Source organism: Gymnoscopelus microlampas (assembly GCF_963454915.1).
Source record: "Gymnoscopelus microlampas genome assembly, chromosome: 17".
NCBI lineage: Eukaryota > Metazoa > Chordata > Actinopteri > Myctophiformes > Myctophidae > Gymnoscopelus > Gymnoscopelus microlampas.
In genome coordinates, this window is record NC_139954.1 from 21,331,952 (window position 1) to 21,347,940 (window position 15,989).

Consider the following 15,989-nt stretch of genomic DNA (forward strand, 5'->3'; position numbering starts at 1 on the left):
AAACAACAACAACAAAACTTCAAATGTGACCCTAATTGCTCAACCGCAGCAGTGAAAGGGTCCTATTTTTAATACAAGGGCGGGACGTTTGAGAGTGAGGGGTTTAATGTTTAGGGAAGTAAGAAGAAGTATAATCAGAGTAAGATTAGACTTTGTGATATCTGATCCACTGTTGATGGATGGACTGACATGTTTTACGGCATTGAGTTCCACTCAGTCAACAATGGAATATTTCTGAAAACTTCATATAAAATCATACAAACAACGTCCTTCACAAAAAACGTACAGCAAATATCACGAAAGCAGGCTAAAGGGCTACACAGGGCCAGGCAAAAAGGGCTACACAGGGTCGAGGGAGAAAAGTTGAGAAACACGCAGACATGCTTATATGGATTATTATCGGTTGATAATAATGTCATGGCCCGAGGACAGTCTGGTGCAGACTGGTAATCTTTCCTTCAGCCACTGTGCTCCGTTTTTACCCACAATCCTTAACTCAATCTAATGTAAGTAGGAAGATGTCCTAATTTGCACTACTATAAATATCTCAATGTCAGATATGCTTAGACCTGCAGAGAAACCAGGCAGAGTGAAGGAAAAAAATATGAGCATGATAACGAGAGAGAGTGCGAGAGAGAGAGGGAGAAAGAGAGAATGAACCCAGACAGGAGGATAGCCATACACAGAGAATGAAGGTGTAATTTCAGGCCTTGCGGCTAAAGTCGGCAATGTTTTATCAAGCATGTCTGGAGGACCATCTGTCTGTTGGGTCTCTGGGCAGTTCAGCCAACTCCACAGTCTGGAGATAAACTGCCTCAATCATACTGTAGGACTGGGTAATATTTTGGGGATGACCATTGAAATATTGTGTGTAAATATAAATATATATTTACACACAAGTACATTTTGGGAAACTATTATAACAATACACAATATCACAATGACCAAAATTCCAGACTATATCTATATCTCTATATCTACAGTATATCTCTTCTCTTTTAGCACTGTGCTACATCAACTTATTTTAGCACTGTGCTAATCAACCTCAGATACATACAGTGCACAGTAAAATCCTCACTTGCTGTGTAGACACATCGTCACAAAAACACTCACTACTCAGTCACGACAATGCAGTACAACAAGGCAACAGGCACTGTGCCATAGGATATCCAGAGTGAAAGCTTATCAGTGGATCTCTAGACAAAAAAAAGTCTGTCTGCAGGTAACAGGTACCTACCCGTCCCCCATAAGACCAAGCAGACTGGCAGAAGAGAGGCGAGATGGCAGAGATAGACCTGGCTTTTTCTCTCACCTCTTCTGGGAATAACTTGTACTCATGGATCACTGGGCTTTGATGAGATGAGGGAGGCCGCAGTCGGCCACGGACACAAACTTCTGTTTGTTCCCCCTATCTTCTGCTTCTTTCTTCCTGTCCTGCTAATTTGTCTTGGGCCTCTGTTCTTCCCCTCAGACATTGTCACAAGGAATGAGAAACTGCCCTTTGAGTTTTCCTGACCACCAATTCACCCACTGAACGCAAATTCTCACTCCCGGGGCTGGCTCCTCCTTATCTACAATTATATATGTGCAGAAATCAAAGTCTTAATAGAGGGAATTGTGAACCAGAGACCTTTTGTGGTTTTCAACGCTTGCAATTTCTACTGTGTGGTGCTCTTGACCACAATCACACAACTGAAGGTTTAAGGTCTCACACACACTAACCCACATGATTACCAAATTCATTGCCACATGATAATTTCAGATAATTTCATTTGCAGTCACTTAACCACTTAAGCCCTATTTTCAAAAATGTTTAAAGAAAAAACTCCCCCCAGAAATAGCTGATCTACAAGCTCATAATGCATCGCATCACGTTGTGAGCTTGTATCTACTATTTTCTTTCTTCATGAAAATCTTTATAATTTTTCACCTGTTATGTATGTCCAAAACTGGGACGCAAGGGAAAAAGTGGTTAAAATGACTAAACAAAATCAGTAGAATTTGTTTATCAGCACCTTTGATGAGGTTTTCTGGATGATGCGTCCACATTCAGTGTACACTTTTTTGTCAGATATGTCACTTTACATCTTATTTTGTGAGCCTTATGTTTCAGTAGTTTTGTAGACCTCATTTAAAAAAGGGCCCTATAACCTTTGGGGGAAACAACAACATTTCTGAACTTCAAACCTGTGTTTCCTTGTGCCATGACAGTGTGCATATCATGTATGTGTGTTTTCCTCACCTCCGGTGCGTCCCAAGCCAACTTGTACAGCAGGGTGCAGGCTGCCTTCATTGTTGAGTAGATGAGGCAGGTGGTGGTAGATATTTGGCACCTGTAGAGGTTTTCGACTAGCTAGTTCCTTCAGCAGTTTCTGTGTCTCATCTGAAATGTGAACAAACAGAAACCAGCTTTGTCAGTTACACTTCTTAATTTCATTCAAGACAATCGACAAGCTAGTTCCTTCAGCAGTTTCTGTGTCTCATCTGAAATGTGAACAAACAGAAACCGGCTTTGTCAGTTACACTTCTTAATTTCATTTCCATTCAAGACAATCTATAGATCTAAAAGCAGAACTAGGGCTGTTGCTTTGAAGAAGTCATGAGATCTACTGTATACGTGTACAGTCATGAAATCTATACGTGTACAGTAGATGCAATTTTATTTATTGAAGCTGCTACATATGCTACAAGCACTGCTGTTTCACATTTATTTTCTTATTATGACTTTGTGATATTCTCATATTTTGTTGTTGTCACACTGTTCGAGACTATAAGTACAAGAATTTCTCTTTCACAGTAAGTGCCTTGAATCTAATCAAAGAGACTTGACAAAGCGTAAATGATTTGCTAACATGCTAAGAGCATAGTGAAGGGTAGTGATCTACTTTAACCTATAGAGGAACAGTTATTTCCACAGGGCAGTAGCGTGTGTGTGTGTGTGTGTGTGTGTGTGTGTGTGTGTAAGGGTAGAATCCATTAGATGGCAAGGAATAAGAAACACTCCAAATTCCACAGAATGGCCCATTAAGGATTACATTAAGGACACAAATACAAATAGCTTTCAGGGTTTTCTTTTTAAACACTCTAGGGAAGCTCTGTTGACGTCTATGAGTCTTTGTTTGTGTGCACAACGCATGAGTGGGTTTACCCGAGAAGTTGGTGAGGGCATCTTTGCTGCCATTCGTCTCCGCGATGGCGCGTCTGAATTGCTCCAGAATGTTGTTGAGCTCGGAGGAGCGCTGCAACGTCCTGTGTTCAGCCACACGGAGGCGCTCTTTCAGGGCATGGAACTCCCGCTGGTATGCTACCAGCTTCTCTGTTGTCAGAAGACACAACACAAATGCTTGGGTATGAGTGCTTGCTGCAACCCTAAGCCTGCAAAAGCCACAATGCCACATCCTATGTGAAATAGGGTGTGGCAATTTTAAACCATGTTTGTATCATAGGTCAAAACCCTGAGGAAGACGTCACTGTCAAAACGATTTTAATAAACTTTTTGCATCGTGGCTAAGCTGTGCGGCCTCATCCTTTGTCAACACTGTTACCTCCCGCCGCCAGCACCCCATCAACCCAGGTGTGCGCTCCCTCCTCTGTGTTTGCTGTATCATCATAGGTCAACACATTTAAGTTCCTTCCCGTGTAGTAGTAGGCTGACATCCAAGTATGACAAACAGGTGAACTTAAGAAAGATCCAAGGCACTCCGCTCAGTTGAATTTTAAAAAGCCTTTATTTTATCATGGCCTTTATTTTATCATAGCTTTTAGCATGGCAAAGTTAAAAAACACATGTGACCAACGCGTTTCGGCTCAAGAGCCTTCATCAGGGTCCAATTGGACCCTGATCTTTCTGAAGTTCACCTGTTTGTCATACTTGGATGTCAGCCTGTAAGTTCCTACAAGGAAGGAACTTGAATGTGTTGACCTACAATTGCACCCTCTCCAATGGCCACCTGTTTTCAGTTTCTGATAATTATGGACCCACGCCGCACTTCCTCAGTTCTCTATTCATGTCTGTATCATATTGAAATCATGACTGGATCATTGTATCATCTTGTCTGGTGGTGATACAAGAATACTTTCACAAGGCAAGCTACAGTACATCCAGGCCACGCCAACGTGTGGCCTGTTTGTTTCTTACAAAGCTATGAGAAGGCCAGTTCTTAGTAAAGTCTTATCAGGGTGTGGGTGGTTGGGCTTCAGAACAAAGGTTGAAGGGAGATGTCTGTAGAGCTAGGAGGAGTTGTGGTCTGTTGGTGGGTTGAGGTGCTGCCCGGTTTCCTTGTATAATTTGGAGATTAATGATGAAAAATGTGCGTGTACTGTAGATCTTCTGTTTGCCTCCACTCACTCACATACTGTACATACAACATACAACTTAGGGCAGCCTGGGTGCACAAAAACATTTTCAGCCATGACCCCGAAATATGCTCGTCATGATCCAACTCCATGTAGTATTTATTCATGGTAATTAATTGTATGACTGCTGATATTCATTTTAATAATAAAAACTTAAAGAAAGTGAGTCAGTGCACTCAGGACAAAAATCAACGTTTTCTTCAGGCAAACTCAAACTCATTGTTATTGTCACATCACACAAGTTGTTGCTGTTCACTTTTATGGAAGACCTTGACTTTGCAGACGACCTGGCAGTCATGTCATCCACTCGTAGCCACCTCCAGGAAAAGTCTGACCGGCTAAGCAATTATGCAAAGCGAACTGCTCTATACATCAACCAGAAAAATACCCAGGTGATGTGCATCAATACCCCAACAGCACCTCCCATCACCATCGATGGAGAGGCGTTGTGTTGAAGACTTTACATACCTTGGAAGCCTTATAGCCTAAGCAGTGAAAGTGGGACACAAAAAGACATCAAGATGTGTCTCAACAAAGTAAGAGGTGCTTTCAGCCAACTTCCCAACATCTGGAAGTCCAAACAATATAGCCTCAAAACTAAGCCCAGGCTCTACAACAGCAATGTTAAGGATGTCCTGCTGTGTGGCTCTGAGTTCTGGAGAGTAACAACACAGGATATGAGAAAGGTTGACGTCTTCCAAAATAGCTGCTTACGTAAAATCTGCAACATCTTTTGGCCAAATAAGATCTCAAATGAGGAACTTTATAAGAAGACAGGCAGCTTGCATATGTCCCTTTAGATCAAGAAACGGAGGCTAAGATAACGTTTTCAAGGCACACCAAAGGCCGCTCTTAAAAGCATATAAGTTAAAGCTGCAATCTGTAAGGTTTATGTCCTGTCCTGGCGAACAGGGGCAATTGCAACTGCAACACCCGGGATTTGAATCCGGATCTTAGCATGTGAGACCAAATATCTATCTACCACTCATCCGTGAAGGAATCCCCGCTTGGCCAGTTGAGATTCAGGTAGGGCTACTTGACACCAGGGTCTATTATAAAATGTCTCAATAGAAGAGTAGAGAGACCACCTCCAACCACTGCAGATGTGCTAATTAAATTGTATTAACATACTCCACCATACAGATTGGTTCAAATACAAATGTATTCATTAAAGTAAATTCTGGAGTGTGACTTTAATGTAACACATACCAGTAAGTAATTATCATCAACAAAGGATTTACTTAATGCGGTATGTTTAAGAGTACTACTTGTACTTAAAAGGTAGGGTAAGTGATATTTTTTGGATCAAATTGGTATCCCGACTTGAAATTGCATTTTCTGTTTATTGAAGAGCTGGAGACACATGGAGACTCCTGTTCCTGAACAAACACTCTATAGCAATGAGTACTATAAGAATATAGAGCTATTGAACACTTATTTTGACCAAAGAAAATCACTTACCCTACCTTTAACTACTATGTATTTTCACTACTTGGCTCATGTAATTGCATTGCCATTCAAATGCTGCTGAACCAAAAAATGTCTCCCATGACCCACAGTTTGTGGACCACTGTCTTAAAGGAAGGATTAGGATAAAAAAGATCCAATGCCCTTGTACAATGCCCATGGAAGTTGAGATATGACAGATTAGTTTCAGGTGGCAGTGGCACACACAGACCACATGGGAAGGGCGTGGGATTCTTCTCTTTTTTTTGTGCACGTGTCAGTCTCTGTCTGATCCTGTTCTTGGCAGGTAGATTAGGTACCCTTTTTCAGAGTCCTTTTCTAAGACAAACAAAGCCCACAGTCCATTTATCTCACTCTCCATCTATCACTCTCTCCCGATTCAGCCATTGTCCATCCAACTCTGCCCTGGCTCCTCTTTCTCATCAGCAGCACACTGTTGCATCTGGCGGCTGATCTCTAGAAGACACACAGACAGATGCTGTCATCTTGGTTCCGGCCCTGTTAAAAGGTCAGCTAGAACTAGCCCAAACCCTAAGCCTTTCATCTGTGAATCAGCCTTTGATTGCTACAGGATGCTTGTCCTGCAAAGATGAAACCACACCTGCACAATGCATACACAGAGCTCACATCACAGGCGCCGAGAACAAAGACCAAAATTGCACTAGGTGTCTATTAACCTTCTTTTTTTTATTCTGGTGAGCGTCATAGACGTAGCATGAAATTCTCCCGTTCTCTTGAGAATAAGTGACATTGTCAAATGACTCCCTCTTCCCCCTTGGGTACAGCCTACACTCACTGTTTATGGCCCAGTGTTTGGCAGCGTTTACACTCGTCTCTTGACATTTTTGTTAAATGTCACTCCAAATTGCTGATATTCAAGCCTGTACAACCATTGCTGAATTGCTGTTCCTCAATAAATTGTGGCTCCTTGACAGTCAAATAAAAACACACACGCGCCTTACTGCACAGTGCACATGCTGCATCACGGGTATTTGCTTATCAAAGCTGCCTGAAAGAGATCTGGGATGAATGGTGAGAGGCCAATTGGATAATGAGACAAATCCCCTAAACCTATTATTCAATTAGGCCTACATGTGGTAAGTAACACGTCTCTCTATCTCATTATTTCCTGCCTTGACCTGCTGTCAAGAAACTTCAAAAACGTTCAAACATTACACTTTTCCACCCCCAAATCTTCAAAAGAAGATCTGCAAGCTCACAACTTGTCGCAATGTGACTAGAATAGCTTAGTAGAATAGTAGAATAGCTTTTTTACGCTATTTTTTAAATTAGGGCTTAAATGGTTAAGTGACATCTGGCACAAATACGGCCAAAGCATAGACAAATATAATTCAGTCGCTTCCATTCCTCCAGAGCAGGAGGGGGAGGGGTAAGTGGGCACCACCTCAAAGCAGTGACATCCTCTCCTCGTTCTACCTCCTAGTGCACCTAGCCTATGCTCTTCACATATTCCCACCCTCCTCCAGTCCTATGTTGTTGTTTTCTTTCCCTGTTCCCTGTCCCACATCCTTAAGTCTTCCATTTAGGTGGCCATCCATTTTGAATGCCTGTCATTCACCCTTTTCTACCCCCTCTCCCATGATTCACATTTTCCGGGCAGTCCTTTTGCTCTCCAGCCGTCTATCTCCTGTGACAAGCTGCCATGAACCGTCATCCATGGCTCCTTTACTACATTCATCTGATTTATTAATGAGATGAGCGAGAAGGGACAGGCGTGGGCATGCGCACTGTGGAGTTTCGTTGGTGAATGTGCATGGTTGAATACATGAATACACACACACACACACACACACACACACACACACACACACACACACACGCACACAATGCCTGAGTCTTCCAGTAAAAGATGGATGTGATTGCCTGCCTGTAAATCATTTCCCTTCTGCCAACTTGGTAACGCTGACATGGCATCTGATGTTGACGTTTGTATCTTCTTCTCAACCACCAATAGCTTTCAATCAACAGAGCTCAAGCACTTTATAAGAGGATATTTCTTATATCGCCACATTCTGTAGATTAAGATTTCACAGATTTTGCCTGATGAACAAACCTGAGCTTATTGTCATCATCACTCATCCCCTTACTCTAGATGAGAGGATACAAGCAGCTAGAGTGACCCATTCAATCTAGGAACACATCTACAAATGTCTTATAAATCCTAACTGTTTTCTGAAAAACATATGTTGCAATATCAGTGGTGCTCAAACTTTTTCATGTCAAGGACCCCCAAAATGCAATGTATTTGGCCGCCGACCCCGGCCCCATCTAAAAATATTTAGTTCCAGGGACCCCCAGAAGCAAAGATTTTAGTTACAAATGTTCGCTTAAAAGCTCAAAATAGCTCATAGCGTGGCACTCGTGCCTCGTGGCATAGCTGCTATATTTGAAAAGCCAAAAGTATAAAATAATGGTTGTAGCTAAAATCTAAAATGACACGGATGCGTTCCCGGATTGAATGGGTTAAGTTGGAGGCTGGTCTGATTACAACAACAAGGCAATGCTAACAGCAGAGATATGGGTGATTCAACGATTTAAAGTATTTTAAATCTTTGGCAGGTGAAGAAATGAGAGGGGGGAAAAAAGAGAGGATGTAATACTGTGACGATAGTTTTACAATAAATGTCACTCTCCCAGGAGAATAGATTGGAGCCACTTCAGCTTATCACGTCATCAAAAGCAACATCCCTGTCGATACATTAGATTAGATAATCACAATTATTTGAGATAATCGTCATAATCATTTCCCGCCAAAAACACAATTAAATCGTTAATTGCAATTATTTGTGTGACAATTAGTAGTCAACTTAAATGTGTATTCATGACAGCCCTGATCCCAGTGACCTCCTGCATGGCTCCTGCTTCCTCAATGATGTGCTGACTGTGTGTCTCTCATTGAGTGCTGATGAGGAGACTTGTGCAGTTTGAGCTGCTATGAGTGAGTCACAGTGAGACTTACAGCATGTCCACTCCACTCCACACTAAAGCAATATTTCACTTCGTCGGCAACTTTTCACTTTTAACTCTTAATCCATTAAGGTCGGGAACGCATCTGTGTCATTTTTAAGATTTCTTTAGTTATTCAAAAAATAGAAGATATACAAGCTCATAGCGCGGCACAGTGTTTTCACGATTTTTCAAAAATAACAGATCTACAAGCTCATGCTATGAGCTCGTATATCTGCTATTTTTGAATAGCCAAAGAAATCTAAAATTACAGACATGCGTTCCCAGATTGAATGGGTTAATCCCTGATCAGAATTGGATGTCCGAGCCGAGGCATGTGAACCTTGAGGACTTTCCCCTTAGGTCACTCTCTATTAGAGATAATTCTGTAACACAGCTAGCATTTTTTCTATCTATGACAGTTCATGAGCTCATTGAAAGTGTTTATACATGTATGACAAGATTAAATGTGTTTGTACCACAATTATCATCTGAAGTTCACTTTTAATCTTTAGTACATTGACTCCACCTCCACCCTTTCTCTTTGGCCTGTTCAGATGGAGAATCAGGCAATGGGCCAAAACTTGCATTAGGAGAATTGATTTTTGAAAGATAACTCATATTGCTTACAAAGGCAATTTCAGTAAAAAGAAAAGAAAAGGTAACATAGTTCTATGCATACAGGGATGATTATTATATCCAACGAATATGGTCAATGCCAGTCAATGACAACAGCCATATAATAATTTCTTAAAACCTTGCCCCGGGTCACTTAAAGGTAGGGTAAGTGATTTTCTTTGGTTAAAATAAGTGTTAAATAGCTCTATATTCTGATAGTACTCATTGCTATAGAGTGTTTGTTCAGTAAAAGGAGTCTCCTTGTCTCTCCAGCTCTTTATTAAACAGAAAACGCATTTTCGTTTCAGTTTCAGTTTCATTTCCAATTTTATCCAACCAGGACAGAGAACTCAATCAGGATATAGATTAAACAAGTGAAATTGGAAGTGATGACACTAAGAAATGAGCAGACAAAATTGGAACTGGAACACTATACAAATTAAGCTTAAAAATGGGTACTTTCTCCTGATTGACTGAGATTTTGACACCTACCGAAAAATGTATTTTCTGTTTATTAAAGAGCTGGAGAGACAGGGAGACATCTGTTACTGAAAAAACACTCTATAGCAATGATTACTATCAGAATATAGTATTTTAATCTTTTAACAAAATACTTTTTGTTTTAACCAAAAAATATCACTTACCCTACCTTTAAACTTTGATTACATGTAGTAGACCTTTTGTTATACTGAGGTGAATCAAATTAATTGGTATGCAACTAGTGTGTGTGTGTGTGTGTGTGTGTGTGTGTGTGTGTGTGTGTGTGTGTGTGTGTGTGTGTGTGTGTGTGTGTGTGTGTGTGTGTGTGTGTGTGTGTGTGTGTGTGTGTGTGTGTGTGTGTGTGTGTGTGTGTGTGTGTGTGTGTGTGTGTGTGTGTGGATGAACCCCCTGTAGTGGTGCACCTGCCACCCACGTGGTCTCCTCGGTACACACTGCAGCTGCACAGAGGAAGACAAAGCGTTTACAGGCTATTATGTTTAACTAGGGCAGATGTTCCACAGCACAAACTGGAGATTGACAGAAGTGATCAAACTGGTTTGGCATACAGTAGTATGACTGATAGACGCAATTCTCAGAAGTTAAACAAAAATGCAGCATTAAACCAGACATTTTTGTCTGGTTTAATGCGTGAATGTGAAACTAACACAACTGTACAGTCCCTAGGCCTAGATCAGAACAACTTATGTTGTTATCTTATTTCATATTCAACAAAAACAACAAGGGGAAAATACAATATTAATCTAACATAGGGAAAAGACACCTGCATTAAAAGAATCCAAGTCGAAATGATCTTATGTGAGCCACACACACACACACACACACACACACACACACACACACACACACACACACACACACACACACACACACACACACACACACACACACACACACACACACACACACACACACACACACACACACACACACACACAGTATTGATTTTGGGTGGTATTTTCCTGAAGGGAGACACATGGATCCAGGCGTAGCGTAGGCGAGCTGATACTCCCTAACTGCCAATCCAGAGAGAAATCTCACAGTACACGTGCACAAACACGATTCTCTCTTATGTCTTTTTGACCACCTCTGACTCCGACCATCTCTTCCAAAGAGGCGAGGTTGACCAATATTGGCAGCTATCCAAACCAGACTCATAAATCACCCCCACCCCCACTCCTTCGTTCAGCTCCCTGTTCCTTAAAACCTCTACCTTGCTGCCCTCCTCTGTTCTAAGCCTGAGAAGCTCCCTGCAGTAGCACGCCACTGTCTCTGGGTGCCAGAGCGAGTGGGCCTGACAGCGTTGAGATGACAGCATGGTCCTGCCTGCCCGCTTAATCTTGCTATTTTCTTGTATTGTTTTCATTTTGATCTTGTCTCCTTTTAATTTGTTCTTGATCATGTTTTTGATCTTATTGTTTTTAATCTTGTTTAATATTGTGTTATTTTTCTTTTGTTGATCTCTTTTTTATGTAAAGTACTTTGGGCTGCATGCATTTGATGTCATGAAAGGTGCTATAAGAATACAGTTTATCATTATTATTATTATTATTAATTCCACTTCCTCCAGTACAGCTGTATATTCCCCATGTCAGGAATACCACTTGTGTTTTGAGTAAAGGGACACACAGCTTGAGGAGTATTATGGATCAAGCTGGTCAATAATAGACATTATGTACGTATGTTTGCATGCAGTGGTTGCATTTAACTGTCCTAAAGTTATGGCAAGGGGCCAACAGGTTGGCAATGTGGCTCCCTAAAGCCCAATTTACATGTTGTTTTTCCAGCTATGTTTTGCAAACCCTCCCCCCCCTGGTTTTCATGGGGTTTTCCTAGGAGTGGGAAATTGTTTTACAGAAATGTCGTTTTAAAAAGGAGCCTTGTCATAAAGACAGCATTATATTGAATGCCAAATCATAGCAGTAATAACGCATGCGGGCATTCACAAAGGCGTGCATGCGGAAACCCTGACGTACACACAACCGTGGACGGATGCACGCATTATACAATCACACCCATCCCTGGTCACAAGAGCTTACTGTGCATTGGGCCTGGACTTAACCAACGGGGAACAGTTAAGAGCTTAACAATGGCCTTGTTCTGTTCGCTAACACAGAGGAGGAATTTGTGTGCACTGTGGGGAATTCTGTGCAGAAATAGAGCTGGAGCATAACTGAATGAGCAGCAGTGTGGGATAGAGGAAGTGAAGAGAAGCATGAGGAGGGAGAGGAGGACCATGATTGTTAACTCGCTAACGAGCCACCGGGGCTGGGGCGCCTGTTCCTGTTCCTGCAGCCTGGCAACAGGGCTGTCTGGGATAAAGGGAAATGTGTGTGTGTGTGTGTGTGTGTGTCTAGGCAAGGAACGCAATGCCAAACACTTTGCCCAGTATCTCAGCCAAGGCATGTGTCAGCGCTCTCCTCCCATCCCTCCTGTTCTTTCTCTCTCTCCTTCTGTCTCTCAATCCCATCCGATTCTCTCTCTTCTGAAATCCGGTTCCTTGACCTGTCTCCTGTCTTTCTTCCATTCCCTCTGGGACACTTAGCATATGTCTGGCAGGCTGCCATCTATATCTCAGCTTCAGGAAGATACAGTCAGGGTCGGAAATATTTGGACAGTGACACAATTTTCATAATTTTGGCCCTGTACGCTACCACAATGGATTTGAAATGAAACACTCGAGATGCAATTGAAGTGCAGAATTTCAGCTTTAATTTGAGGGTATTTACAACAAAATTGAAAGAAGGGTTTAGGAATTGCAACAATTTTCAAACATAATCCCCTCATTTTAAAGGACCTTAAGTAATTGGACAAATGAATATAATCATAAACAAAATGTTCATTCTTAATACTTTGTTGAAAAGCCTTTGCAGGCGATGACTGCCTGAAGTCTAGAACCCATGGACATCACCAAACGCTGGGTTTCCTCCTTTTTGATGCTTTCCCAGGCCTTCAGCTGTCTTCAGTTGTTGTTTGTTTGCAGGTCTTTCTGCCTTAAGACGGAAGACATCAGCGGTTGATGACCGCAGGATCATTGCCATGGTAAAGAAGAACCCCTTCACAACATCTACTGAGGTGAGACAGACTCTCCAGGAAGTAGGCGTACCATTATCCAAGTCTACCATAAAGAGAAGACTTCACGAGAGCAAATACAGAGGGTTCACCACAAGGTGCAAACCATTCATAAGCCTCAAGAATAGAAAGGCTAGATTAGAGTTTGCCAAAACACATCTAAAAAAGCCTTCTCCATACTTTTCTCTTCCCATCATTCTGGTACAGGTTGATCTTAGTTTCATCTGTCCAAAGAATGCTGTTCCAGAACTGGGCTGGCTTTTTTAGATGTGTTTTGGCAAACTCTAATCTAGCCTTTCTATTCTTGAGGCTTATGAATGGTTTGCACCTTGTGGTGAACCCTCTGTATTTGCTCTCGTGAAGTCTTCTCTTTATGGTAGACTTGGATAATTGTACGCCTACTTCCTGGAGAGTCTGTCTCACCTCAGTAGATGTTGTGAAGGGGTTCTTCTTTACCATGGCAATGATCCTGCGGTCATCAACCGCTGATGTCTTCCGTCTTAAGGCAGAAAGACCTGCAAACAAACAACAACTGAAGACAGCTGCAGTCAAGGCCTGGGAAAGCATCAAAAAGGAGGAAACCCAGCGTTTGGTGATGTCCATGGGTTCTAGACTTCAGGCAGTCATCGCCTGCAAAGGCTTTTCAACAAAGTATTAAGAATGAACATTTTGTTTATGATTATATTCATTTGTCCAATTACTTAAGGTCCTTTAAAATGAGGGGATTATGTTTGAAAATTGTTGCAATTCCTAAACCCTTCTTTCAATTTTGTTGTAAATACCCTCAAATTAAAGCTGAAATTCTGCACTTCAATTGCATCTCGAGTGTTTCATTTCAAATCCATTGTGGTAGCGTACAGGGCCAAAATTATGAAAATTGTGTCACTGTCCAAATATTTCCGACCCTGACTGTATAATAGACAGCACACGCACCAAGAGCAGAAAAAAAAAATCCCCAAAATGCAGGGCTCAATCCCATTCAAATGTTCTCTTTAATTTCTCCAAGGGCGGGGGCGCAGCTGCCCTCTTTATCTGCCTCCTACACACTCGCTCCCTAGCCATAATCGCTCCCTTCCCGGGCTATTTTAGGCCCATTGTGTTGGAATGACCTGATGGAATGACCCGATGAGGGAAGACATGGCCCTAGTTTGAGGAAAAGGAAGGAAGGTGTTTAAGGGAGAGATGGCTGGAACTAAACCTGCAAAAAAGGGATGTGTATTGTGTGCCCCGGGTTACCATTGACACTCTGAGACCTACTGTAACATAAAGCCCTGATGATGTTGGGTCCCATCCCTTCAAAACACCATCAAGCCATCTTAAGTCCTTGAACGTGTTTGTTGGAGTGTCTACCAAACAAAAGAACATTGGCGGTCACAGAGATACTGTGGAAACTATAGTACCTCAGTGTGCCTGTGTGTTTGGGGTGGGCTGTAAACTAACAGAAAAGTGCAACGGGTAGTGTTTGGACAGCTGACTGGCACGGCTCTCATTCCCAGCAGTCAAGTGACAAGAAACAGGACAAGCAGGGGTGACCTCAGCATGCAGCAGATTAACCAGAGTGATAGCAAAACACACAGTACAGTAGGTTTAACAGTATGAACGGTAGAAAATGCAAGCACACAAGCAGATGCACACTTTCTATCTACAGTGTTCAACCATTTCATTTTAATAGCGACTCAATGCCTGAGGCTAAGACTCAATCCACCCACACGGGAGAGCATTAAGAGATGCAAAGTCAGAGAGAGGAAAAAAGGATGGAGCTTTAAAGATTAAAAGACGTTATCCTGTTGATTATGATGGGTCAGATGTTTGTTACAGATGTATGTATGTGACATATATGATTTTATTTCATGATCAATAAAGAAATCAATCAATCAAAGTTTGATCAGAATTGTATTTAACCTGAGATTAAAATACAGTTTTAAGAGTCTTGAGATAACAATAAAACTAAGTGTGTATATTTTATTTTTCTTATTGAAGACCTTTCGTGAAGGAGTGTGTAAAATGTCAATCTGTTTTATACAAACACACATAATTGTCTCCGCCAGGCCGATACTATGTTTTGCACCCTTTCCATCCGTCCGTCCGTCTGTGAACAGCTAATCTCTGGCACCGTTGGCCCAATTGCAGGGAAACTGTGCACACTCCCTGGATGCCAGAGAAGAAACTCTGGCCCGGATTTTTCAGATCAGCCTGTTATAGCGCCACCAGGAGGCCGATTTTTGCAAAACATGCGCGCGCACACACACACACACAATCTGTCGGATTTTTCATATTCGTTCCTGATTGGCTAAGATTGGCTTCAAAAGTTTGCAGGAGTGGTCTTTTTTTGAACAAAATGCCTCAAATCATGTATACAGTGTGGGATTGCCTTGAAACTTTGAAGGAAGAAATGCCACCCTACATTTTTCAAATCGGCCTTATGGTGGCGCTATAACTGGCCGATTCGCGTTTTAACCTATAACTGGATTGATCGTGTGAAACTTTGCATGCACACTCCCTAGAGGCCCAGGAAAAACCTCTGCGCTGCATTTTTTACATTGGACTTTTGTAGTGCCACCAGGAGGCTGATTTTTTGCAAAACACATTTCTTGATTTTACTCCTACAGATTTTGTCCAAACACAAAACGGTATACATTATCTCTATAGTCATGCCCTTATCACATTGTCCTGTGATAGCGCCACCAGGAGACCGATTTTTGCAAAACTTTTTTTTTTATATTACTCCTACAGATTTTGTCTAAACATCACACAAATCGGTACACATTATCTCTTCGAACATTGCAGGCCCACAATAACCTACCTGACCTGGGGGAGACCTGTGTTCCGAGGAGCACTTTTTCTAGTTTTATATATGATCCTTTCACAGTAAATACTTTACCAGTATAAACAGCTACATCATGCACACAGAGAAGAAAGTTGAGATTGAGAACTAAAGCCATTTGTGTAAATAGGCCTCACACAATGCTTGGCGTTTATGCTAGAAAAGTAGAAATTGATAGACTAGTATT

At 41.8% G+C, this 15,989-nt stretch overlaps 1 protein-coding gene across 1 annotated transcript in view; it reads right to left on the minus strand.

The window, feature by feature from the left end:
* Positions 1-15,989, minus strand: part of mgat4a (alpha-1,3-mannosyl-glycoprotein 4-beta-N-acetylglucosaminyltransferase A) — a 31,103-nt gene that overhangs the window by 12,408 nt on the left and 2,706 nt on the right. Inside the window, exons 2-3 of the mRNA XM_084085284.1 lie at positions 3,149-3,316; positions 2,243-2,383 (exon numbers count right to left, since the gene is read on the minus strand). Coding sequence (XP_083941410.1) covers positions 2,243-2,383; positions 3,149-3,316 — 309 coding nt within the window. The remainder of the gene's footprint in view (positions 1-2,242; positions 2,384-3,148; positions 3,317-15,989) is intronic.